Genomic DNA, 25,375 nt, shown 5'->3' with positions numbered 1-25,375 from the left:
ATAACTGTAAACAATACATCAATAAGACCATTGTATACAGGGTGATTTTTTATTTCAGCAGCTGTCTTATTGGTTAGCTCTGGTGAGAATCACTCATTTGCTTTTGGTTAACTGTTACGCCATTGGCTCAGTATCAGGCATTACTAGTGCTGCATACCGGTAAATAAAAAGAGCTGAAGATAACAGACATTGTACTTGCAGCAAGTTAGAAACAGCTCTAAATAATGATAATACAGACCGTTTATTTGCAGGTAGTTACTGTGACTTCTTATCTTAATGTATTGACCTTTTCATTAAGCTTAAACTCATACACTTTTAAAATGCCCGTTCCTTCAACCCAAGGTAATACCTTTTTAGTGCTTTGAATGATTCTACTTGTGCAATGTAACTTAAAATGCATTAGGAGAAAGAAAAAGACCATTGACATACAATAATATACTGGTGGCACCCTCTTACAGACCCCAGAGAATGACAGGAGACTTCATTCCTGCTTCTGTTTCAAATTGCTGTAAAATTAACATTAGACATGGGGTTGACATTCTTCTCATTGCTACCTAGAACACAACCACCCACGACAATCCACTTAATGCCATCAAAAATGACAGCAGATAGATCCTGAGCCAACCGTCAGTAAAATAGAGTGGGATAATGGGGTTGGGTTGATATCTTAATTCATGCTTGAGGTTGTTAATACAGGTCCAATGTGAAATCCTAAACGTAAAAGACCTCTCTCACACAACTGGATAATAAAGTTGTAGATTTCTAAAGTGCATTGAGAGTACTATACACTAAAACGAGACATGCAATCAACTGTCTTGGGTGTGCATGAAGTCAAAAGCAAGGAATAGAGAGAGCACAGCATTCAGTTCTGTTTCAACACTACCCACATCATGATATACATTTACAGCACACCTGAAAGCTGATCTTGGGCCAGGTATGTTTTTTTGCTGGGCAAGGTAGATTGATAGCACCTAATACACAAGTAACAAAGACGGTTAAGAGTCAAATCTTCATCTTGGCTTGATATACATTTAATTTAAATCAAGAATGACAATTCCGTCATTCTTCTGGTCAGCTTGGGCTGGGTGTGCACCATTACTTGATGTTCCAATGGGCGCTGGTGTGTGTCAGCCATAAACAAGTGAGTGTGTGTGTTGGCCTCTCAGCGGCACCTCCCATGATGACTCTCCCTCGCCTCCATGTACACTTCGTCTATACTGTTGGAGGTGGCACTGCAACACAAGAGAGGACAGTGTGTTATCTCTCTCTCTCTCTCTCTCTCTCTCTCTCTCTCTCTCTCTCTCTCTCTCTCTCTCTCTCTCTCTCTCTCTCTCTCTCTCTCTCTCTCTCTCTCTCTCTCTCTCTCTCTCTCTCTCTCTCTCTCTCTCTCTCTCTCTCTCTCTCTCTCTCTCTCTCTCTCTCTCTCTCTCTCTCTCACCATCTGTCTTTGGTATTTGGGTGCCTGCTGTATTAGAGCTGAAGACGAGAAGACAAGAGAAGACAGTTATTCACTCTGACACAAGGAGAGAAAGGCAATTAAAGGAAGCAATCCTGGATAGTTCCGACAGTTCAGTTCTCCTCAAAGCTTTGTGGAAACAACCACAATGTAACCAAGATCATGTGTGTTCTGACCAAAGAGAAGGTATTTTAGATGGATTAGGTCAACTGTATCCATGCACAGAAGGGGCTGGGGCCACAAAGCTTTGACAATCATAGGATTCAATTTGGGGCAAAATGCAGTGATCTGTCAGGATCTTCCCAATCAGTGTCCTCTCTCAAAGGGTAGGCGAGAGGGAGAGACTGGGTCGGCATGCCATTGTCTGTAAACATATACTCTTTGAGGCCATCCACCCACACTGCCAACCCATGCAACAACGGCCCCAATTTTCAACCAGGGGCCCCAAAAAAGCCCTAATGCAGGACATTTCCTTAATATTGTTTGTTTGACAAGAACACTTGATTTTCAAAAATGTCAAAGATGGCACAGAGTTAGACTACTAGACTATCTTGAGACATTTGACAGTAATATGATGCTCTGTATAAGGGTGACTGCTTAATTAGTTGAATGGGTGGGCAGTATTGTTGGATTTAGAGAGGGAGGGCGGGACTGTAATATCTTAACCAATAGGCAGCATTCAGACATGGGCTCCACTGTGGGAGGGGAGAGAGGGGGAAAGGACAGACATGGTAACAGTAAAATAGTATTAGTAAATCCATCCTGTATTTGGTGGGGACTCCTCTTCCCAAAGTCTGATGCATTCCACATGCACAGGCGGAGCAACTGCCAAGCCCTGTACAAACTCTTACTTGGAAGACGATTTTGAGCATGTGAGTTTTTTACCTGTTGAAGAGATCAAAAAGTTAGAGTAACCTTCAGAGAGTTACAGGGGGGGGGGGGGGGGGGGGGCATGTGACAGCCTAGGCGGAGTGTGTGCAAGCATACTCACTAAGAGCTATTAGGATACCCGACACAAACAAGATCACACCAATGATGACCCCTGTAGTTCGAAGTGTCTCATAATCTGAAACCAGAAAATAAATCTATAATCATGACCATTAGTAGTAGTCACATGGTACAACTCACATGCCATGTATGGTGTGACTCAAATAACAAATGAATCCATTCAGGTGAATTCACTCACCATATTCGAAGTCACTTTGATCATGTAAAATCGATTCTGTAAAGAAAACACAAATGATTAACCAGAACAAACAACCATGTATTATCAACATTAGGCCTAATAACAAGGTTATAACATGATGTAATGTAAGTTGTAAAAAATGTCAGAATCTTGCAGTGCTGGAGAAGTAAACAGCCAATAGACCGAGTCCAAACTCATGGGAACGCCCTTTTTGGGATGGGAGTCGGCTCAGCACGGTGGACAGCAGAACGCGACGGTTTTGGGAAAACGTCGGGATATGAGTAGCCTAATATGGACATATTTTGCTCTCGTATTTATCACAGATTCTAAATTGGCATACTCGTGATAGTGATGAAAGCAATTGCAATTTGAGTTAGTGCGTTATTTTAGCTTAATGTGATCACTCGAAAAGACCAACTGTAAATCAAATCAACGCGCTACACCAAAAGGAATATCTTATGCGTAAATCTTCCAGTTTACTAGGCGTTATCTTAAAGACGACAACAACTGTCTCCGTGCTGCTTGACTGCGGAGCGCTGATCAATGCAGAGTCTTTGCTCAGCAGAAAAGACCGCCCACAGAAAGTGGGTTAGAAGCGCACGAGAGGCGTTCAATACAACGCGATTTACAAGACAATCAATCAAGTTGCTTGTACCGATTATCCATATCGGATGTGTTAAAAAATAGAACAATCCTAATAATTGTTAATACAATATTTTATTTTATACACTAAAGTGTTGTCCCCACCCTTGGTGATGAACTGTGCTCCAACATCTTCAGATGAGAGCTCCCAGCCATAGTCCAAGTAAATATGCTAAATCTGGACTTTAACGAGCAGTAGGCTATCAGATCAGAGCGTGGACAATGCGGCTTTATGTTGCTGAACCCCCCACTTTATGTAATGGCTTAGTTGGCGCTTTCAACTTCTCCCCAGCGCTCTACCCCTCCCCTCTTGCACCCTGATGGGCAAGCCAACACAACCATTCACAAATTATAAGAAAACCATACATTTACAAAAAATACAGTGAGTATTACTTAAATTGAAAAATAATAAGCAATAGATAGATTAAATGGAAAGGGATCCAAAACATGGGAAAAGTAGCCTAGACTGTATTGGCGCTCTAGCAGCAATGCACCAATTGTTCATCAATTCCATGAAATAGAAATTGATGGGATGAGTCTAGGAGCAAGCTTAGCCTAAATAATTGATGTTCAAGAACAGCCTGAGCAAAGAACCTGTACCTAAAACACTGAACTGAAGAACAACAAAAACATTATGAAACGCACTAGTAGTTTCAACTGTTTTGTTCTTTTTAAATTTAAAGATCGCTTAGCATAAGCTACATTCAGAAAAAGACAAACCTCCTTCAGTTGACATGACTGCAGTGTGGATATACTGTGTCTTTGTCTGCTGAGTTTCTCTTGCGCCCCGATGCAGGTTTTCAGGTCAGCGGACAGAAAATGGGAAGACGCGCACTTTTGAGGTGTGGAGTAGGATAGGAAGAAAAGGAAACTGCGGCTCAATAAAGTCAATTGCACAAACACTTAGAACGCACGAGAGTCCTCTGGTGGTGATGCACAGACACTACATTTCGTTATAGGCTTTTAAATGCTGCAGCCTCAGTCTATTGAGGTATCCCCCAGGCCGTGAAGAAAAATGTGCCTGCCACTGCGGATGGTATTCTACCGCACTCGAGTAGCCTACTATCAATATGCCCTGAGGAGGCGTGGGAAACTGCGAGGGGAGGAATGCGCTAACAGGTCTCTCCTCCTGTAATGCGGCACGAGGAGGGAAGATATCCCTAGCAACAGAGCAACAAGGGAGAGGTTTCCCGTCTTCTCATCAATATAAAAATACAGAGTAAATGTATAGTAAAAACAACATCTGCAAGTCCCCGGTGGTGGTGTAGGCAGAAAATGCATGCGATATTTTATGCAATAATTGCCTCTAGTCTAATAAGCTACATTATTTCAAAGTGCCTTAGTTAGCCTATATTTGAGTGACCCAAGATAATTTAGGGAAATTCTTAATTTCAAATTTGAATTATGATTAAGTATTTTTCTAAATGGCATGATAAAAAGGTTCATTATGCAGTCAACCCCTCTTTTCTTTTGAATGTGGCCACTTTCCGAGATAAAATAAATCTGACACTATTGAAACACTGTCTTTGAAAGGTCTCCTCCATTCTGCAGCTAGACCTCCTTTGGCCAAGAATATATCAATAACAGAGTTACTTTCATTATAAAATGATAGGCCACAGATTAGCATGCAACAATGGTTCTAAACAATAGGCTACAGCATGTTTGATGTTGCGGCACTTTTTAGGAGGTTGAATGAATTTGTCTACTATTGCCTGCAGAAAGGTGCAACATCAGCAAAAGGGGTGTGCTGCATAACCATTAGAACTGCGCTACTGGGAGGAGACCGTGCCAGTGACTGACAGTGGGAAAAGTTGAAACACAATACACAATTACCCATGTACATCACTTTATTTCAGTGTGGAAATATTACAATTTAAAATAGTCAGTCAAGTTCTAATTTACAAAATCGCTTGTTAATAATGTGTCTACCACGTATGACAGGTGTAATATATAGCCTACAATTAAACAACCCTACTGCATCAACCAATTATGTCCTCAAAATACTGTCGCTGTAGATTCATTCATATAGAAAAAGAGAAAAGCAAAAAAAGATGCCAAGAGAACATATCAGCAGGATGGAATTTAAAAAAGGAGCTTCGTGCTCTGGGAGACGGCCATAGTAGCACTCTACAGTCCGATGCTGCCGCCTGGTGGCGAGACTTCACATCACTTGGGACCTGAGAGCAGATAGGTGTCATGAGATGTATTGGTTTCATAAATTCAAATTATATACACCAATCAGACTTTTGATAAAGACCAACATGGAAATGAAAACAATGATAGATTATTTTTACTTGTCAGAGCCCCTGCCTCTGCCTCCGGTACTCCAGCAGGCCTGAGAGATGAAAATGGAAAACAAACAGGTAAACCACCACTTGGCCAGTGATTAAAAAGTATACAGTACCAAACCAAGCCATCTAAACCCTAAAACATAGGGGGGAAATGTATTAAAGATCAAACTGAGTACTGAAGCTTCTAACTGTAAAGAATATTCTAAAAGCTCCTCTTAAGAGTCTAGAGATAACACTTTAATAGCCTTACAATGAACTCAGTCAAGGTCTTCTCTGCCATGTTTAATCAACACCATCTCTTCTTTGCCCAACTTACCGTGACTTCGGACTTGATTTGCATGGGCATTTCCGGCCTGCAGAGAGCGAGAGAAATTAGTGTGAAAGAGCTACTATGATGGAAAGCTGATATACTCTTGAGGATAGCTTGAGTTGACAGGACTCTCCCCATCCTAGATGTCAAAGACACATGCCTGCTAAACTAGCACTGGAATGAAGATGCCGCCTGCTAAACTAGCACAGGAATGAAGATACCGCCTGCTAAACTAGCACTGGAATGAAGATGCCGCCTGCTAAACTAGCACTGGAATGAAGATGCCGCCTGCTAAACTAGCACTGGAATGAAGATACCGCCTGCTAAACTAGCACTGGAATGAAGATACCGCCTGCTAAACTAGCACTGGAATGAAGATACCGCCTGCTAAACTAGCACTGGAATGAAGATACCGCCTGCTAAACTAACACTGGAATGAAGATACCGCCTGCTAAACTAACACTAGAATGAAGATACTTCAGTAATTGATGTGTATAGAAGTTGGAATATTACAAGACCCTATCCAGTAAAACATATACAAACTAACTGCTTGATTATTCTAAATGATTATTTGTACAGCTTGGACAGAACACTAAAGACCCAAAGCCTTCTTTTTGCACATGTGAGGTAGCAGGAGGGGGGCACTCCCTCTGTCCCCTGTGATATATGACTAATGTATGGGCTGATTAATGTAATGGATGCCTGGAGTAAGAATTAGGGTGGAGGTCTCCAGCTATGCCTGGGATGGGGTGGATGAGGGCAAGGGCAGGAGATGAGGAGGGAGGGGACAAGGCTGCATAGTGTCCAGGCCAGTTTTAGTCAGTGCCCTAGATGCGAAGATGTCTACAGGGTAGAGAGGTGTTGGGTGTCCTGGGGGTTGTGCAAGGCATGTTGGCCTGCATGCCAGCAAGTAACTGATCCCAGGCTTGTTTATAAGGACTGGACTGGTAAAGAGGGGCTGTTCAATGGATCAACATGTTGAACAGTGCAGAACTACAATAATTATGGAATGAGATTGGTACAGTAGAAATAAACTTATGGGACTAATCACATTTTATTTCAATGGAAATGTAATACTTCAAATGGTTTTTTAAATATACAGTGCCTTGCGAAAGTATTCGGCCCCCTTGAACTTTGCGACCTTTTGTCACATTTCAGGCTTCAAACATAAAGATATAAAACTGTATTTTTTTGTGAAGAATCAACAACAAGTGGGACACAATCATGAAGTGGAACGACATTTATTGGATATTTCAAACTTTTTTAACATTTCAAAAACTGAAAAATTGGGCGTGCAAAATTATTCAGCCCCTTTACTTTCAGTGCAGCAAACTCTCTCCAGAAGTTCAGTGAGGATCTCTGAATGATCCAATGTTGACCTAAATGACTAATGATGATAAATACAATCCACCTGTGTGTAATCAAGTCTCCTTATAAATGCACCTGCACTGTGATAGTCTCAGAGGTCCGTTAAAAGCGCAGAGAGCATCATGAAGAACAAGGAACACACCAGGCAGGTCCGAGATACTGTTGTGAAGAAGTTTAAAGCCGGATTTGGATACAAAAAGATTTCCCAAGCTTTAAACATCCCAAGGAGCACTGTGCAAGCGATAATATTGAAATGGAAGGAGTATCAGACCACTGCAAATCTACCAAGACCTGGCCGTCCCTCTAAACTTTCAGCTCATACAAGGAGAAGACTGATCAGAGATGCAGCCAAGAGGCCCATGATCACTCTGGATGAACTGCAGAGATCTACAGCTGAGGTGGGAGACTCTGTCCATAGGACAACAATCAGTCGTATATTGCACAAATCTGGCCTTTATGGAAGAGTGGCAAGAAGAAAGCCATTTCTTAAAGATATCCATAAAAAGTGTTGTTTAAAGTTTGCCACAAGCCACCTGGGAGACACACCAAACATGTGGAAGAAAGTGCTCTGGTCAGATGAAACCAAAATTGAACTTTTTGGCAACAATGCAAAACGTTATGTTTGGCGTAAAAGCAACACAGCTGAACACACCATCCCCACTGTCAAACATGGTGGTGGCAGCATCATGGATGGAGCCAAATACAGGACCATTCTGGAAGAAAACCTGATGGAGTCTGCAAAAGACCTGAGACTGGGACGGAGATTTGTCTTCCAACAAGACAATGATCCAAAACATAAAGCAAAATCTACAATGGAATGGTTCAAAAATAAACATATCCAGGTGTTAGAATGGCCAAGTCAAAGTCCAGACCTGAATCCAATCGAGAATCTGTGGAAAGAACTGAAAACTGCTGTTCACAAATGCTCTCCATCCAACCTCACTGAGCTCGAGCTGTTTTGCAAGGAGGAATGGGAAAAAATGTCAGTCTCTCGATGTGCAAAACTGATAGAGACATACCCCAAGCGACTTACAGCTGTAATCACAGCAAAAGGTGGCGCTACAAAGTATTAACTTAAGGGGGCTGAATAATTTTGCACGCCCAATTTCAGTTTTTGATTTGTTAAAAAAGTTTGAAATATCCAATAAATGTCGTTCCACTTCATGATTTTGTCCCACTTGTTGTTGATTCTTCACAAAAAAATACAGTTTTATATCTTTATGTTTGAAGCCTGAAATGTGGCAAAAGGTCGCAAAGTTCAAGGGGGCCGAATACTTTCGCAAGGCACTGTAACTGTAGTTGGGCCGACAGACTTACTGACGATGAGGACAATGCCCATGACAAACAGTACCACAGCGAAGATCAGTCCACCGATCCTCAGTGATTCATAGTCTGAAACAGAAATACATTTTTATCCCTACACACTAAGGCCCACTACTGCAGAATATGTGCAAGGCACAGTGCAACTTAAAACATCTTATTCAGTACATACATATGCACTGTACCCTCTTAGGGTGTATGCAATTATGACAATCACATTCCTGAGACAATTCAAACATACGTGCCTACTGTATATGCCACAATTGATGAATCCATCAGGTTCACATCTATAGATCTATATTCTGATTAATATTACTGCCTCAAACATGGAAGGATATTCACTGTAAGAGCTGAATATATCCTATAATGTATCTGAATGCATAGACCTACTGAAGACAGGATAGAGCAATGAACAGATTTGATGACAGAATCTCTATTATGGTTGTGATGTGTTTAGAAATGAGAGTACTACAGCAGAGTGGGAGGGACTAGAACGGTTTGCCAGTTGAACTCCGGAAGCGTAGCCCGAAGGGTCAATGTTTTCCGACGCTCCTGGAAAAATGGGGGGAAAACGCGAGCCCGTCTTGACCTCCCTGATATTCCCTGAGAAGTGTCACGTTTGCCCCCAGTGGAGTTAGTCCATGTTGATCCATCCCCCACTCACCGTAGTGAAACGCAGCGTCATAGTCTGGGAGGGGGAATACATGAAAACCAGATACATTTAGTCAGGGACCGCATTTTGTAGAATGTTATTATTCACAGTTATTCAATCTACATTGAAATTGCAGCTATAGTATTAAAAAAAAAATGGACATTAGACCACTTGTCCCATCGCCAGCCAAAGCAGATTGAAGACAGAGCAGCGCATGAGGCCAGATGGAATGCATTGTAAAGGATCCACTGGGAGACTTCTAAAACATTGTGTCCCTAGTGGGAATTACATCTCCTTTTAAAATCACACGCATTCATAGTGGTCCTTTTCAATAGAAACTTACACACCATGTTTGGAGCTAAACTAATTCAAACGTCAACGGGGTTGAGTGTAACTGGAGTGAAAAAGGCGAGTGACCAAAAACTGTGATTTAACTCTTTGCCAACATGCTCTTTAAAGTGAAATACAATTGGTACAATAATGTTCATTTAAAACAACAAGAAACTTTTACCTTTTTCATCCATCGTCAATGCTGGAAAACAAAAGACCGAAAGCATTAGTGATTGACAGGCATTAGCTCTGACTGTGTGCTTGGTGTGAACTACGAAGCTTTCATAACTGGTTTGAGGCTCTGTTGACTTTCAGAACTGTAGTCAAGTGTTCCAGAGGCGTACATTGAATGTCAATAGTGACTACTGTACACATGATAGTAAAGACTGGTTGTAGTGTTCAATGCTTTAAATTTTTTTTTTTTTTAATTGTCCACTTGTACTGAAAGTTTAGGAATGGGGCATGCACTTACAGATTACACCACTGGGTGATGCGATACAAAGTGCATGCTTTTAAATACAATCTGGCAACACTCAGGTGGCTCCCTCCTCACAACAGTAAAGGGGAAACAGCAACATGCAGTGGACCATAAGCAGCTCTGTTGAAAGCAGTAGAAATGCTAATGCTACAATGATGCAAGACACCACAGAGTCCTGATGCATTACTAACCATCCCCACTCTGCAGTCATTTCCTAAGGCCAGTGACCCATGGCAGCTCAGGTAGGTGCTGTTATAAAGCAGACTTCACTGTGTGCGCGCGCACGCAGAGCGAGTAACCGTTTGAGAATCAACCAATTGTCACATCAGGTCCTCACAATACCATTAAGATTAAGAATCTAAATCACATGGATGTCACACTATCTAGATCACCAAACATAAATGACTCCTGCTTTGTTTAGTACAGAAGTAATAGAACCACTTCTAGAAAGTTCCAAGGTGTATTACATTAATCACTGCTCAGCTCTCTAACAACAAAATGCTCCTCTGATTGGCTCATCTTATATCTGCTGACATTTTCATTTTGTTTTCTTCTAAAGGATGTCAGAATGACAACCCGAGTCAGCAGGGCTTTTTATGGTGCAGTAGATAAGCCTAATGTCCGACAAACACTTCCGTTTGGTGTCATTCCTCTCCATTACCAGGGGAACTCATATCCTGCCCAAATCACCCTGTTGACTGTAGAGAAAAACTACTAATGTAGCGCAATCTGCTCAGGAACAAGTCAGCACAACACAACCCAACCCAACGTGCAGTGTAGGACTGCCTAGCACCACATGCTACTACAATATGGGAGGCTTGGCTGCACACCAAATTACCGATTACTAAAATCCTTCACATGAGAAAAAGGCTAATCCTGGCCAGGAAAGCAAAGGCTCTTTCTTACACCAGTCTAGATGAGCCCATTTCAAATGAACTGGATTTAATCATAACTTGAAATCCTTACACAATAGTATTTAAATAAATATAGTTGTGCAATATGTAAGTACAGACAGAGCAAAGCTGGTCATACTCTAGGGCAGGGGTATCAAACTCAATCTATGGAGGGCCTAGTGTCTGCTGGTCTTTGCTTTTTCCTTTCAATTAAAAGACCTAGACAACCAGGCGAGGGGAGTTCTTAACTAATTAGAGTTGAGTGAAAACCCAGACACTCGGCCCTCCATGAAATGAGTTCGACACATGTGCTCTATGGCAGAGTTTCCTGACACCCCGATGAGGAGATATTTCAATCAGCTGTGTAGTGCACCAAAATGTGCACCCAGGGGAGACCCCCAGACTGAGTTGGATGAAAAGCTGCTCTAGTGCAACTGACCAGACAATAACAAATATGGCTGTGCATTCTTAGTGTCCATTCCAAAACAGACATGTTTCTCATTCCTTTATGACAACACTGAGGCATCCAATAAAACAAACTTACCTGGCATGTCCCTGCCTATAGATGACCCTGTTAGTATAGACAGACCAGTTCATTCTTTAAATCACTGGCACTCTTAAGACACTACAAGTTTGCTAAAATATGACACTACAAACATTCCTTTACCACACTGCAGTGTCTCCCCTACATGCATTGGCTAAAACTGTAAAATAATAAATCAATTATATATGCCCCAGGAACACCCCCTTCCTAACTCTGCTGAAAAACACTGCATTGTGAATGACCTTTCCAGTTTCTCTACAGACAGCCATACTCTAGGACAGGGTTTCCCACCAGACATTTCACACTTTTGTTTTAACCCTAAATGGGCACAGCTGGTTCGATTAGTCAACTAATCATCAAGCCTTTGACTAATTGAATCAGGTGTGCCCATTTAGGGTTAAAACAAAAGTGTGAAATGTCTGGGGGGTGGGGGCAGCGGAGAGGGTTGGGAAACCCTGTTCTAGAGTATGGCTGTCTTGAAGCCCCGGACAAAAACACCAAATTCAACTCATCGAGGATTCAATGATTAGTTGACAAGTTGAATCAGGTTTGTTAGTCCAGGGCTACAATAAAATGTGTACTGTAAAAAACAAGGGGTTATTCGAGGACTGGAGCTGGGAAACACTGCTCTAGGGCAACTGATAAGCCAACAACAAAGATGGCCATGCATACTGTGTCCATTCCAAGGCAGACAGACTGCATTTCTCATTCCTTTGACACAACTGAGGCATCCAATGCACTGCAAACTTACCTGGCATCTCCCTGCCAAATCCTGACCCTGTTAGTATAGACACACCAGCTCATTCTTTAATCACCGGCACTCTGAATAAAACATTACACTTCCCTCAACCACACTGTGAACGCTCCTCAGTCACCATTCAAGTGCTGGGGTCAAGTATTTGAGAGAGAAGCTAAAACAAGAAAAAGAGTGAAAGGAAAAAGCTCACCCAAAGCAGGAGGAACACAGGAGCAGAATGCCACCAACAGAGAGAGATCCATGTCACCTGGAGACAAAGGGAAACAACCACCAGAAACATGACAAGACAGAAAGCAAATATTTTATTTGAGAACCAAGTTCAATCCCCAGGGGGGACTCAAGTTGATACATGACAATTACATATTTCAAGCATAACGTAATGGAAAGACTTCTGGGCTCATAATGAGGAAACATAACAGGCTTACACAGTTGAATCCTACAGATGAATTTTTCAATTTTAAGTTATTTTTATATTATTGTGTGTACCACATTAGGTGTTTTATGGTTGACAAATAATTCACCATACCCATATCTTCCAACAACAATATATATATTTTTTGTTATTTCAAAAAATACTTTTGTTCTTGCCGTTTTAATTTTTAGAATGTGGAAGAACAGTATATCTCCAGTGATGATTTCAGTTTGTGGAAGAACAGTATATCTCCAGTGATGATTTCAGTTTGTGGAAGAACAGTATATCTCCAGTGATGATTTCAGTTTGTGGAAGAACAGTATATCTCCAGTGATGATTTCAGTTTGTGGAAGAACATTATATCTCCAGTGATGATCTCAGTTTGTGGAAGAACAGTATATCTCCAGTGATGATTTCAGTTTGTGGAAGAACAGCATATCTCCAGTGATGATTTCAGTTTGTGGAAGAACATTATATCTCCAGTGATGATTTCAGTTTGTGGAAGAACATTATATCTCCAGTGATGATCTCAGTTTGTGGAAGAACAGTATATCTCCAGTGATGATTTCAGTTTGTGGAAGAACAGTATATCTCCAGTGATGATTTCAGTTTGTGGAAGAACAGTATATCTCCAGTGATGATTTCAGTTTGTGGAAGAACAGTATATCTCCAGTGATGATCTCAGTTTGTGGAAGAACAGTATATCTCCAGTGATGATCTCAGTTTGTGGAAGAACAGTATATCTCCAGTGATGATCTCAGTTTGTGGAAGATCAGTATATCTCCAGTGATGATCTCAGTTTGTGGAAGAACAGTATACCTCCAGTGATGATCTCAGTTTGTGGAAGAACAGTATATCTCCAGTGATGATCTCAGTTTGTGGAAGAACAGTATATCTCCAGTGATGATCTCAGTTTGTGGAAGAACAGTATATCTCCAGTGATGATTTCAGTTTGTGGAAGAACAGTATATCTCCAGTGATGATCTCAGTTTGTGGAAGAACAGTATATCTCCAGTGATGATCTCAGTTTGTGGAAGAACAGTATATCTCCAGTGATGATCTCAGTTTGTGGAAGAACAGTATATCTCCAGTGATGATTTCAGTTTGTGGAAGAACAGTATATCTCCAGTGATGATCTCAGTTTGTGGAAGAACAGTATATCTCCAGTGATGATCTCAGTTTGTGGAAGAACAGTATATCTCCAGTGATGATCTCAGTTTGTGGAAGAACAGTATATCTCCAGTGATGATTTCAGTTTGTGGAAGAACAGTATATCTCCAGTGATGATTTCAGTTTGTGGAAGAACATTATATCTCCAGTGATGATTTCAGTTTGTGGAAGAACATTATATCTCCAGTGATGATTTCAGTTTGTGGAAGAACATTATATCTCCAGTGATGATCTCAGTTTGTGGAAGAACAGAGTATCTCCAGTGATGATTTCAGTTTGTGGAAGAACAGTATATCTCCAGTGATGATTTCAGTTTGTGGAAGAACAGTATACCTCCAGTGATGATTTCAGTTTGTGGAAGAACAGTATATCTCCAGTGATTTCAGTTTGTGGAAGAACAGTATATGTGACATTTTGCATGACTCTTGTAAGATGTCCTTTTTTAACACCTGATAGGATGTTTTAAGTACTTTCAAGTACAGATGCCCTTCATGTAAATAACTTAAATGCAATATGTAGTTAATTCATTTGTATGGAGGTTCATTTAAAGGTGGTCTATCAACTGTAGCACTGATGACTTTTCTTAAAAGTTGAGTCATGAAATCTTAGTCTCATTTAAAATGAAGCCCTCACTGTGAACATACCACAGAATAACTACAAAAACAGAATACAATTAAATTCATTAAATCAAAACAAGCACAACTTGTACATATCAAATATGGATCAATGTGATGTGCCACTATGCATGTTCATTATGCAGGTCCCTAAGGTCAATATTACATAACGTTCAGAAAACCATTCTCTTTGTGTTTAACACTATGATCAGCAATTAAGTTTTGAATTGCGTTAAACCCATTATTCACTCTGCAGTGACTTATAAAAAGAGCGTGCAGCAGCTGGCAAGTAGTTGAGCAGGTCATCAGATCTTGGTACTTGTTTTTTTTTAATGGGCAGAGGACTCTCATATGCTCTAGGGTAGTGGCTCGCAAAATAGGGAGGTTGAGGTGTAGCTCCTCCTTTTGGTTTGGAGATCAGCCACGACTTCCATCCCTCAAATAGACTGTGGCTCTGTCTGGCGTACAGATTCCAAGGATCCTCAACTGAAATTAGAACAGAAACATTCTAAGTTTCTGACATCAATAACAACTTTCACAGTCAAGCATTAGGATATTTTATTGTTAGAACAACATGTTGCATGTTGATGGGATGTTCGTAAACTATTCTCTGTGCAATACCTGTGACTTTTAACCACCTCACTGAGGTGGTCTGTAGTCCAGCTGGTCGCTTGAGGACAGAATCTGGGAGGTGCCTGAAGTCTTCACATTGCATCCTCATCGCCTTGAATGGTTTTGCTGGTTGTGCATCAAATATCATCTTTGAAACATCATCAGGTGTATGAAGGACGGACACCTTGCGCCTCTTCTCGATGGTGGCAAAAGATCGATCACAAGGAAGAAAAGAATGACCAGAGACCATGAACTTCTGCTCAACTTGCGTAAAGTAACCCATAGAGACGAGCATCGACATCAGATTGAGCATCCGCCAGTTGTTATTCTGCCCACAGCATCTGTCACTGAAGATGATCAACTTGCGCACCTCTGGTTTGGTGAGTGGAGTGAATTCTGTCTTCACCCACTTCAATATGTAGCTTGCCACCTCAATGGACCCCCGGTGTGCAATCCCTGTAGGATACAGTGTAACGTTACATATAACTAGCTAGCTACTGTAGCCATGTCGAATCATCCGGTGGATGGAGAAAAAGTAGCTAGCTATGTTTCTTCTATAATCTAGCAATAACATTTGTAACGATAATGTATAAATTAGTAGCCAACAAACTTTAGCTAATATGTTTTCTCTATAGTTACAAATTAGACAACCCAGAACATACATGTTAGTTACTATACTCTACAGCTAGCTAGCTTGATTGTTTGATATACGGTTCTTCCACATACCTCTTTTGGATAGCTTTTCCCAGTTTTTTCTTGACCCTTACGATTTGTATAGGGTTTTCCTGCATCCCGTAAGACCTTTGCCTGTCTTTCCATTCTTTTAGTTTTGTTTCACGTTTCTTTCCCACATTTCGGTGATTTTCATCAGCAACAGAAAGGTTGTGCGCTTGTCCGTCCATTCTGAGTGCTGCACATAAACGGTTATTCCACCAGAGCCTATCTTTACATTTAAAATTGTTAATTCGAGCGTGGAAAGCTTGTGAAACCGGTTCACTATAGAAAAAGGGTGTCCAATAATGATTTTTCATGTATATCTCTTTTTGTACATTTTTTAAATGTCACATATATGGTTCTTCGTCTGTAGGATTCAGTTGTCCTGGCCAGAGGAGTGTTGAAGTTCTCCCACCACCAGTGTCTGACAGGTCTGGTTGTGGGAGAAATAGGTGCAGATCCCAGTGGTTTTAACATCAGCCTTGTTACTGAACACATACAGCTTTGTATCTGAGGGGACCAGCAGAGCTAGTCACAACACCCTGCAACTTTAACACCTCACTATCAAAGAAAGCACTGTTCTTGAAATCACACCAATCTCTCTCAAGAAATGAAACTACAGGGGAAAGGTACATCTATAGAATTATTCTTGACTTCACATTCCTTGTTTGTGCCCCTGACCGTGGGGAGGAATTAAACATTGAGGTGACGCTTTCAAATAACCCCAACATCTTGTGATCTTATAGCTGACCTGCTATGGAGGCCATGGTCTGTTGCTGCTAGACTTAAACAGTTCTCCCATGATCTCTTTATGTTTTTAGCTCCTGACTCGGGGTAAGGGAAGAGGGGGCTATTTCAGTCTCTGCACTGTAGAACACGGGTGTCCTGTCCTTGCAGTATTGGGGTGCAGGGAAGAGAGACCCGGGTTGAGTTGCACATGATATTTGGTCAGTGGGTTAAAGACATACAGTGCTTTCAGAAAGTATTTATACCACTTTACTTTTTCTGCATTTTGTTTAGTTACAAAGTGGGGTTAACATTTATTTAATTGTAATGTGTTGTCAACGATCTACACAAAATACTATGTAATGTCAAAGTGGAAGACAAATTATAACATTTGTAAAAAAAATAAAAATAAAATTGTGAAATAAATTACTATTATATCTTGATTATGTAAGTATTCAACCCCCTAACTCAATAAATGTTAGAATCACCATTCGCAGCAATTACAGCTAAGTGTCTTTCTCAGTACATATCTAAGAGTTTTCTGCATCTGGATTGTACAACATTTGCCCAATATTATTTTCAAAATTCTTCAAGCTCTGTCCAATTGGTTGTTGGTTATGGCTAGACAACCATTTTCAGGTCTTGCCATAGATTTTCAAGTAGATTTAAGTCAAAACTGTAACTTGGCCACTCAGGAACATATACTTTCTTCTAGGTAAGCAACTCCAGTGTAGATTTGGCCTTGTGTTTTAGGTTACTGTTTTGCTGAAAGCTGAATTCATCTCCCAGTGTCTGGTGTAAAGCAGACAACCAGGTTTCCACTAGAATTTTGCCTGTGTTTAGCTCCATTCCATTTATTTTTTATCCTTTAAAGCTCCCTAGTCCTAAACGATTATAAGCATACCCATAACATGATACAGCCACCACTATGCTTGAAAATATGGTACTCAGTAATGAGAGTGGTACTCAGTAATGTGCTGTATTGGATTTGCCCCAAACATAACATGTTGTATTCATGACAATAAGTGAAATGCTTTGCCACATTCTTTGCTGTATTACTTTAGTGCCTTGTTGCAAACAGGATTATGTTTTGGAATATATTTTTTCTGTGCAGGCTTCCTTCTTTTCACTGACAATTAGGTTAATATTGTGGAATAACCACAATGATCTTGATCCATCCCCAGTTCTCTCCTACTGTATCACAGCCACTAAGCTCTGTAACTGTTTTAAAGTCACTACTGGCCTCATGGTGAAATCCCTGAGCGTTTTCCTTCCTGAGTTGGAACGATGCCTGTATCTTTGTAGTGACTGGGTGTATTGATACACGATCCAAAGTGTAATAAATAACTTCACCATGCTCAAAGGGATATTCATCGTCTGCTTTTAATTTTTTTTATAAATGTTTTGACCCATCTACCAATAGATGCCCTTCTTTGCGAGGCATTGGAAAACTTCTGGTCTTTGTGTTTGAATCTGTGTTTGATATTCACTCCCAGCGACTGAGGGACCTTACAGATAATTGTATGTGTGGGTTAGAGAGATGAGGTTGACATGAAACAAATCATGTTAAACACTATTATTACACACAGAGTGAGTCCATGCAACTTGTTAAGCACATTGTTTACTCCTGAACTTATTTAGGCTTGCCATAACAAAGCAGTTGAATAATTATTGACTCAAGACATTTTCGCTTTTCATCTTTTATTAATTTGTATTTATTTAATTTTTTTTGAAAAACATAATTCCACTGACATTTTATCATTAAATCGAAGTTTCATCCAATGCAGGCTGTAACAACAACATTTGGAAAATGTCAAGGGGTGTGAATACTTTTTGAAGGCACTGTAACTCAGCTGGGTTTTTTTTTCTCAGCTGGAATGTGCAGTCACTGCTCACGACGGTATGCCGCATACCGCTACAGTTTGTTTTTCACACATAGGCCATTCTTTCTACAGATGTTCTTCCAAGCCCTTCTAGATTTTCACATCAAGTGTTAACTGGCCGTGGCTCTTAAACCAAACTCCCACACTGGAGTTTTGTTTGTGGAGGCATTGGCACCCTCGGCAGAAAGTGTCCTGAGTTTTGTTACAGACAGCAGATAAGCCTAAATGTTTCTTTAAACAAAATCTTGTTTGTTGGAGTGCTGCAGAAAAATGTACTCACCTGACACTAATCTCTAGGGAACTGTGAGCATATTTGATTCATGTGCAGAACATGATTGTGGGATTTTGGAAGAATTGAACGGTGAACATACAAATGAGCCATATTATATATCTAACTATGTATTCATTACATCACCTGTCAGATTAAGTCACTGTCCTCGGGACTTCTGTACAACTGAAATATGATAATTAAGAACTACTCCGGCAGCAGATGAGGTGACAGAACTCATACTATAGATTATGTAGATTTCCGTATGAAGAAATACCATACTGTGATGGGCATCAGATAGCCGTCACTGTAGTTAACATAATAATTTGACATAGCCATTAAAACGATTAGCCCCAATGAATCTGATCAGAGCCCATCTTTTGGCACAGACCCTATCTGTTCTATCCCTAGCCCAAGGCATAGAAAAGCTGTTCCATACGGCAACTATAACTATTCATACTTATGGTCTCTGAGTTGGAGCAGTGTGGCATGGTTTAGAGAGATACAGGGTTTTAAACACTCAAACCAGGGCTTAAGAACAGGACTAACAACAAAGGACTGCCAATCAATATCTTAATCTGCCAAATGCTGCAAGAGTTATAGCAAAGGCCAATAATAGTGTTTGTTACAGCATTCTACTTTAAAGAAGACTAGGCTCACCCTCAAGTAAACAAAGTTTAAACTAAGTTACTCTTAGAAAATACTTTTAACCTCAGTCATGGTTTTCATCTAGCCCATTAGGCTACAGATAGCTACTTCTCATGCCTAGAGAGTTGTGAGGTTATTGCACTTTGCCTGAACTGAAAAGGACAAATACAAAGTAAGAAAAGTAGACCTACCTACTACAACCACAAACTGATAAGCCAGTCAGTTTTGAAAAGTTATGGTACAGCAGGCCTACGCCAACTGGTGGCCTGCTACTGAATTTGGCTCGCGGGTGATTTTATTTGACCACCCAAGTTTTCTGAGCAAAAAAAAAAAGTATTTAAAATGAGTTTTATTGGACATAAAATACTGTAAAAACTAAAGCAAATCAGCTCCAAGTGATTTTAATTTTGTAAATCTCGTCCAAAGTATTCCCACGCATAATGAAGAGATATGTGACCATATACAAATTTAAGCAAGGTTAGAAATTATGTTTTACTCAAATATTATACACTACATGACCAAAGGTATGTGGACACCTGCTCGTTGAACATCTCAGTCCAAAATCATGGGCATTAATATGGAGTTGGCTCCCCCTTTGCTGCTATAACAGCCTCCACTCTTCTGGGAAGGCTTTCCACTAAATGTTGGAACATTGCTGCGGGGACTTGCTTCCACTCAGCCACAAAATCATTAGTGAGGTCGGGCATTGATTTTGGGCAATTAGACCTGGCTCGCAGTCAGAGTTTCAATTCATCCCAAGGGTGTTCGATGGGGTTGAGGTCAGGGCTCTGTGCAGGCCGGTCAAGTTCTTCCACACTGATCTCAACAAACAATTTCTGTATGGACTTCGCTTTGTGCACGGGGGCCTTGTCATGCTGAAACAGGAAAGAGCATTCCCCAAACTGTTGCCACAAAGGAAGCACAGAATGGAAAGACCTGTGTGTTGTTCTTGTTAATACAGACAGAAGAGCTCCAACTTCTTAATCATAGCCTCAATTTTGTCCCGCATATTGAATATAGTTGTGGAGAGTCCCTGTAATCCTAGATTCAGATCATACAGACGAGAAAAAACATCACCCAGATAGGCCAGTCGTGTGAGAAACTCCGTCATCATGCAAGCGGTCAGACAATAGATAATTATGGTCAGTAAAGAGAACTTTAAGCTTGTGTCAATACTTTGCCCCTTGATAACCAGCGCACTTCTGTATGTTGTAAAAGTGTTACATGGTCGCTGCCCATATCATTGCATAATGCAGATAATGCACAAGAGTTCAGGGGCCTTGCTTTAACAAAGTTAACCATTTTCACTGTAGTGTGCAAAACGTATTTCAAGCTGTCAGGCATTCCCTTGGCAGCAAGAGCCTCTCGATGGATGCTGCAGTGTACCCAAGTGGCGTTGAGAGCAACTGCTTGCATGCGCGTTACCACTCCACTATGTCTCCCTGTCATGGCTTTTGTGCCATCAGTACAGATACCAACATATCTTGACCACCAAAGACCATTTGATGTCACAAATCTGTCCAATACTTAAAAAAATATCCTCTCCTGTTGCCCTGTCCTCCTGACCCCCCATAAACGTAATAGACAAATACCAAAAGCTGTGCCAGGCCCGCCACGTCTGTTGACTCATTCAGCAGTAACGCGGACACTGCCGCAGATATGGCTTGTATGTGAAGCAGTAAATGTTTTAAAACATTTTTTTATTTTTTATTTCACCTTTATTTAACCAGGTAGGCTAGTTGAGAACAAGTTCTCATTTGCAACTGCGACCTGGCCAAGATAAAGCATAGCAGTATGAGCAGACAACACAGAGTTACACATGGAGTAAACAATTAACAAGTCAATAACACAGTAGAAAACAAAGGGGGAGTCTATATACAATGTGTGCAAAAGGCATGAGGAGGTAGGCGAATAATTACAATTTTGCAGATTAACACTGGAGTGATAAATGATCAGATGGTCATGTACAGGTAGAGATATTGGTGTGCAAAAGAGCAGAAAAGTAAATAAATAAAAACAGTATGGGGATGAGGTAGGTGAAAATGGGTGGGCTATTTACCAATAGACTATGTACAGCTGCAGCGATCGGTTAGCTGCTCAGATAGCTGATGTTTGAAGTTGGTGAGGGAGATAAAAGTCTCCAACTTCAGCGTTTTTTGCAATTTGTTCCAGTCACAGGCAGCAGAGTACTGGAACGAAAGGCGGCCAAATGAGGTGTTGGCTTTAGGGATGATCAGTGAGATACACCTGCTGGAGCGCGTGCTACGGATGGGTGTTGCCATCGTGACCAGTGAGCTGAGATAAGGCGGAGCTTTACCTAGCATGGACTTGTAGATGACCTGGAGCCAGTGGGTCTGGTTTGCTGAGTAGAGTGTTGGAAGCCATTTTGTAGATGACATCGCCGAAGTCGAGGATCGGTAGGATAGTCAGTTTTACTAGGGTAAGCATCTCCTGCCATGTCACTGATGCGTCGTGAAACAGTGCTGTTTGATGAAGCAATTGTCTGTATAGTTTTTTGGGCCTTTCCCCCCAGCATTGTTCCAGCCATTTCCGTGGCAGCAGGAAGAATTAAGTCCTCCACAATAGTATGGGGCTTGCCTGTCCTAGCCACTCAGTAGGTCACCATATAAGACGCTTCTAGCCCCTTCATATTAATGGTATCTGTTGATTTTATACATGTCTTACTAATCGAAAGTCATCTTTATTCTCGCTCAAAAAACTGCCTTGGCTTATTTTTCAAATTGGTATGTTTTGTTTCTAAATGCCTGTTTCGTCGAGTTGTGAGATAGTACTTTTAACACACTGTGGCTGAGGAAAGGCACTACTCCCAATATAAGTGAACCCCAAATCAATGTAGTTATCATATTTAATATTTGCGCCTCTTGATGGTCCAATGTCCCTGTCTGTTGTTCGGTACTTTCCCGGGCTGCATCAGATTCACAACTGTCAGTGTCCATGGTAGCTGGGTTAACAACAAATGTAGAATTACTGGTGTTATCATTGGATGTGCTCGTGGAAGCAGGACAACTTGTGTCATCGACAGGTGCAGGTGTAGTACTGCTGGTAGTAGCAGTACTACCAGTAGAGCTGGTCTGTGTCTCTATGGACGAGGCCTTACTTTTTTTAACCATTTATACATTTTTGAGCAAACGGAATGAGCAGCAGCTGCGTTTGGCTACATACGGACCGTTAGTGGAATTCCCACAAGAGAGTAACGGTTAACGTGATTGGATGTTAATTATTTGACTAGGCTAGCTGTATTTGAAATTGTGTTGTTAATCTGCTGAACACTAGATAGTTTCATTTTATTTTTGGCAGTGAAGGCTACGAGGCTACTCAGGCGAGAAAAAACCTCACCAAAATGTATAGCCCGTTGGAAATTATAAATGTACTGTTTGAATATGTGAAGATATTTCAAATGTTTTTATTTGTATACCATCCCAACAGATCCACAGATGACGCAATCTCAATCGTACTCCACACTGCCCTTTCCCACCTTGACAAAAGGAACACCTATGTGAAAATGCTGTTCATTGACTACAGCTCAGCATTCAACACCATAGTGCCCACAAAGCTCATCACTAAGCTAAGGACCCTGGGACTAAACACCTCCTTCTGCAACTGGATCCTGGACTTCCTGACGGGCCACCCCCAGGTGGTCAGGGTAGACAACTACAAGTCTGCCATGCTGATCCTCAACACTGGGGCCTCTCACGGGTGCGTGCTCAGTCCCCTCCTGTACGCCCTGTTCAAACACGACTCCAACAACATCACTAAGTTTGCTGACGACACAACAGTAGTAGGTCTGATCGCCGACAACGATGAGACAGCCTATAGGGAGGAGGTCAGAAACCTGGCTGTGTGGTGCCAGGACAACAACTTCTCCCTCACTGTGAGCAAAACAAAGGAGCTGATTGTGGACTACAGAAAAAGGCTGGCCGAACAGGCCCCCATTAACATTGACGGGGCTGTAGTGGAGCGGGTGGAGAGCTTCAAGTTCCCTGGTGTAAAAAAACACACCAAGACAGTTGTGAAGAGGGCACGACAACACCTGTTCCCCCCTCAGGAGACTGAAAATATTTAGCATGGGTCCCCAGAACCTCAAAAAGTTCTACAGCTGCACCCTCGAGAGCATCCTGACCGGTTGCATCACCGCCTGGTACGGCAACAGCTTGGCATCTGACCGTAAGGCAAAACTTCCAGCCATCCGGGACCTATATACCAGGCAGTGTGAGAGGAAAGCCCCAAAAAATGGTCAAAGACTCCAGTGACCCAATTCATAAACGTTTCTCTCTGCTACCGCATGGCAAGCGGTACCGGAGCGCCAAGTCTAGGACCACAAGGCTCCTTAACAGCTTCTACCCCCAAGCCATAAGACTGCTGAACAATTAATCAAATGGCCACCCAAACTATTTACATTGACACCCCCACCTCCATTTGTTTTTACACTGCTGCTACTTGCTGTAATTATCTATGCATAGTCACTTCACATGTACAAATTACCTCGACTAACCTGTACCCTTGCACATTGAATCGGCACCAGTATTCCCTCTATATAGCCTCGTTATTGTTATTTTATTGTGTTAGTTTTGTATTAATTTTTACTTTATTTGGTAATACTTTAACTCTTTCTGGAACTGCACTGCTGGTTAAGGGCGTGTAAGTAAGCATTTCACCGTAAGTTGAAAAAAAATTGAATTTATATTTTGATGTGTGTATTTTCTGTAATTTCTGTAATTCAGGACTCATCTGTAAAATATACCTTGGTCTCAGTAGTAAAATAAAGGTGAAATAAATAAATACAAAATATATGGTCACGTGCTCTCAAAGATATTTAGAAATCGTTTAAATGTAATGATATGGGGAACTTTCTATAGACTAAATGTTCTTAAACCAACGGAAAACATGGTTTACTTGCAAGGCTATTTACATAAATGTAGCAAATTATACAAACTTTAAAGCTATGCGCACAGGTCAAAACAGCTTTCTTCTCTAAAGCACGTGTTGTTAGTTGTTCACATGTTTTGACGGGGAAAATTGCCTTTTGGTAAAAGATTTATAACAAATGAAAACAAATTACCTGTCAGAAGTCCAATTAATGGAAAATAGGTGACTGTGGAGATTAGATGAATAATAAAAACGCTTAGGTCGCTGCCTTGCCTCCGCTCCTTCAGAAACAATGTTTCTAGTGTTCTAATTTATCGACACAAAAAGTCCGCTTTTGCAAAACTGATAAAACACGATTTAATGAGCGTACTTAATGTACAGAAATTAATGCAAATCTGGTCCTGAAATGTTTCTCCTGAAACATCCAGCAAAGTTTTCGTGGTCGGATATATTTTAGCGTCTGGCGAGGGAAAGAAGGGGGAGGGGGTTAGGGGTTGGTCTGAGAAGAAATGCAACCTGCCCTCCAGAATTACCCTGCTACTGAGGGGTAAACAACCTTACCACCAACTGTATTTTGATGTTTGTTTTTTACCACCATTTTCACATTTTCTAAAAATGTGTTGTACACCGCGTTCAGTTTAGGGTGTGCACCATCCTAAAACGAAAATACATGCTATAACGCTTGCTTGTTCTGCCCACTACGATTAATTTGCTCCCATTGGAAACGAGAGTCTGTGGTCTATTTTGGGTTAGTTATACAAACCTTTGATGATGCTTTATGTACAACTACGAGCCGGTCCATGGGGGACACGAGTGTATTACCGGGAAGGCACGTCAATCCTAGACAATAGTGCAGATATAGCGCCCACTATCGGCTGTTTAGGCTACCCTGAATCGGTTTTAGTCTGTTTAATAAAATAAAAAATGTGTGCAGTTATTTGGCATTTTGAGACTATTTTCCATATAATTATTTCACAGTTCAAAACAAGTTTAGCACTGTATGTTAGGTCTGAGTGAGGTAACATTCAGTGGGAGTCAAATTATTTCCTAAGCATGCAGAAAGTGGGGTATGGTCTTTTATATCTCTAAGGTTGGCCCAGCAGTTGTAAGGTTGGCCCAGCAGTTGTAAGGTTGGCCCAGCAGCTGTAAGTTTGGCCCAGCAGTTTCGAACGGAGGCAACAGAACAGAGTCAGTTCCAGGTTAGTGGGAATTAG

The 25,375-nt window shown here is 41.1% G+C and overlaps 2 protein-coding genes across 5 annotated transcripts; both read right to left on the bottom strand.

Annotated features, from left to right (window-relative positions):
- Positions 1–25: 25 nt before the first annotated feature.
- Positions 26–4,508, bottom strand: LOC110538531 (uncharacterized). Its single transcript, XM_090193242.1, has 5 exons — positions 4,005–4,508; positions 2,643–2,678; positions 2,448–2,522; positions 1,439–1,476; positions 26–1,232 (listed from the first exon to the last, which is right to left on the bottom strand). Exons 1-5 carry the CDS (start codon positions 4,018–4,020, stop codon positions 1,128–1,130), a joined length of 270 nt encoding a protein of 89 aa, XP_090049368.1. The 5' UTR covers positions 4,021–4,508; the 3' UTR covers positions 26–1,127.
- Positions 4,509–5,113: 605 nt separating this feature from the next.
- On the bottom strand, positions 5,114–24,916 carry LOC110538497 (FXYD domain-containing ion transport regulator 6). Of its 4 annotated transcripts, XM_021625379.3 has the most exons (10): positions 24,355–24,916; positions 12,418–12,474; positions 12,222–12,248; positions 11,471–11,497; positions 9,737–9,757; positions 9,238–9,261; positions 8,571–8,645; positions 5,892–5,928; positions 5,579–5,619; positions 5,114–5,461 (listed from the first exon to the last, which is right to left on the bottom strand). In XM_021625379.3, the coding sequence occupies exons 2-10, from the start codon at positions 12,467–12,469 to the stop codon at positions 5,451–5,453; spliced, it is 315 nt and encodes a 104-aa protein (XP_021481054.1). In that variant the 5' UTR covers positions 12,470–12,474; positions 24,355–24,916; the 3' UTR covers positions 5,114–5,450. The 4 variants fall into 4 exon arrangements, with proteins under 4 accessions (XP_021481054.1, XP_021481068.1, XP_036798876.1 ...); XM_021625393.3 differs by lacking the exon at positions 11,471–11,497 and having other exon boundaries at positions 24,355–24,703; XM_036942981.2 differs by lacking the exon at positions 12,222–12,248 and having other exon boundaries at positions 24,355–24,703.
- Between the last annotated feature and the right edge of the window lie 459 nt (positions 24,917–25,375).

Source organism: Oncorhynchus mykiss, chromosome 2 (genome assembly GCF_057628025.1).
Source record: "Oncorhynchus mykiss isolate SJ-2025 chromosome 2, ASM5762802v1, whole genome shotgun sequence".
NCBI lineage: Eukaryota > Metazoa > Chordata > Actinopteri > Salmoniformes > Salmonidae > Oncorhynchus > Oncorhynchus mykiss.
The sequence above is the reverse complement of the archived record's forward strand: the minus strand, read 5'-3'. Positions and strand labels throughout refer to the sequence as shown.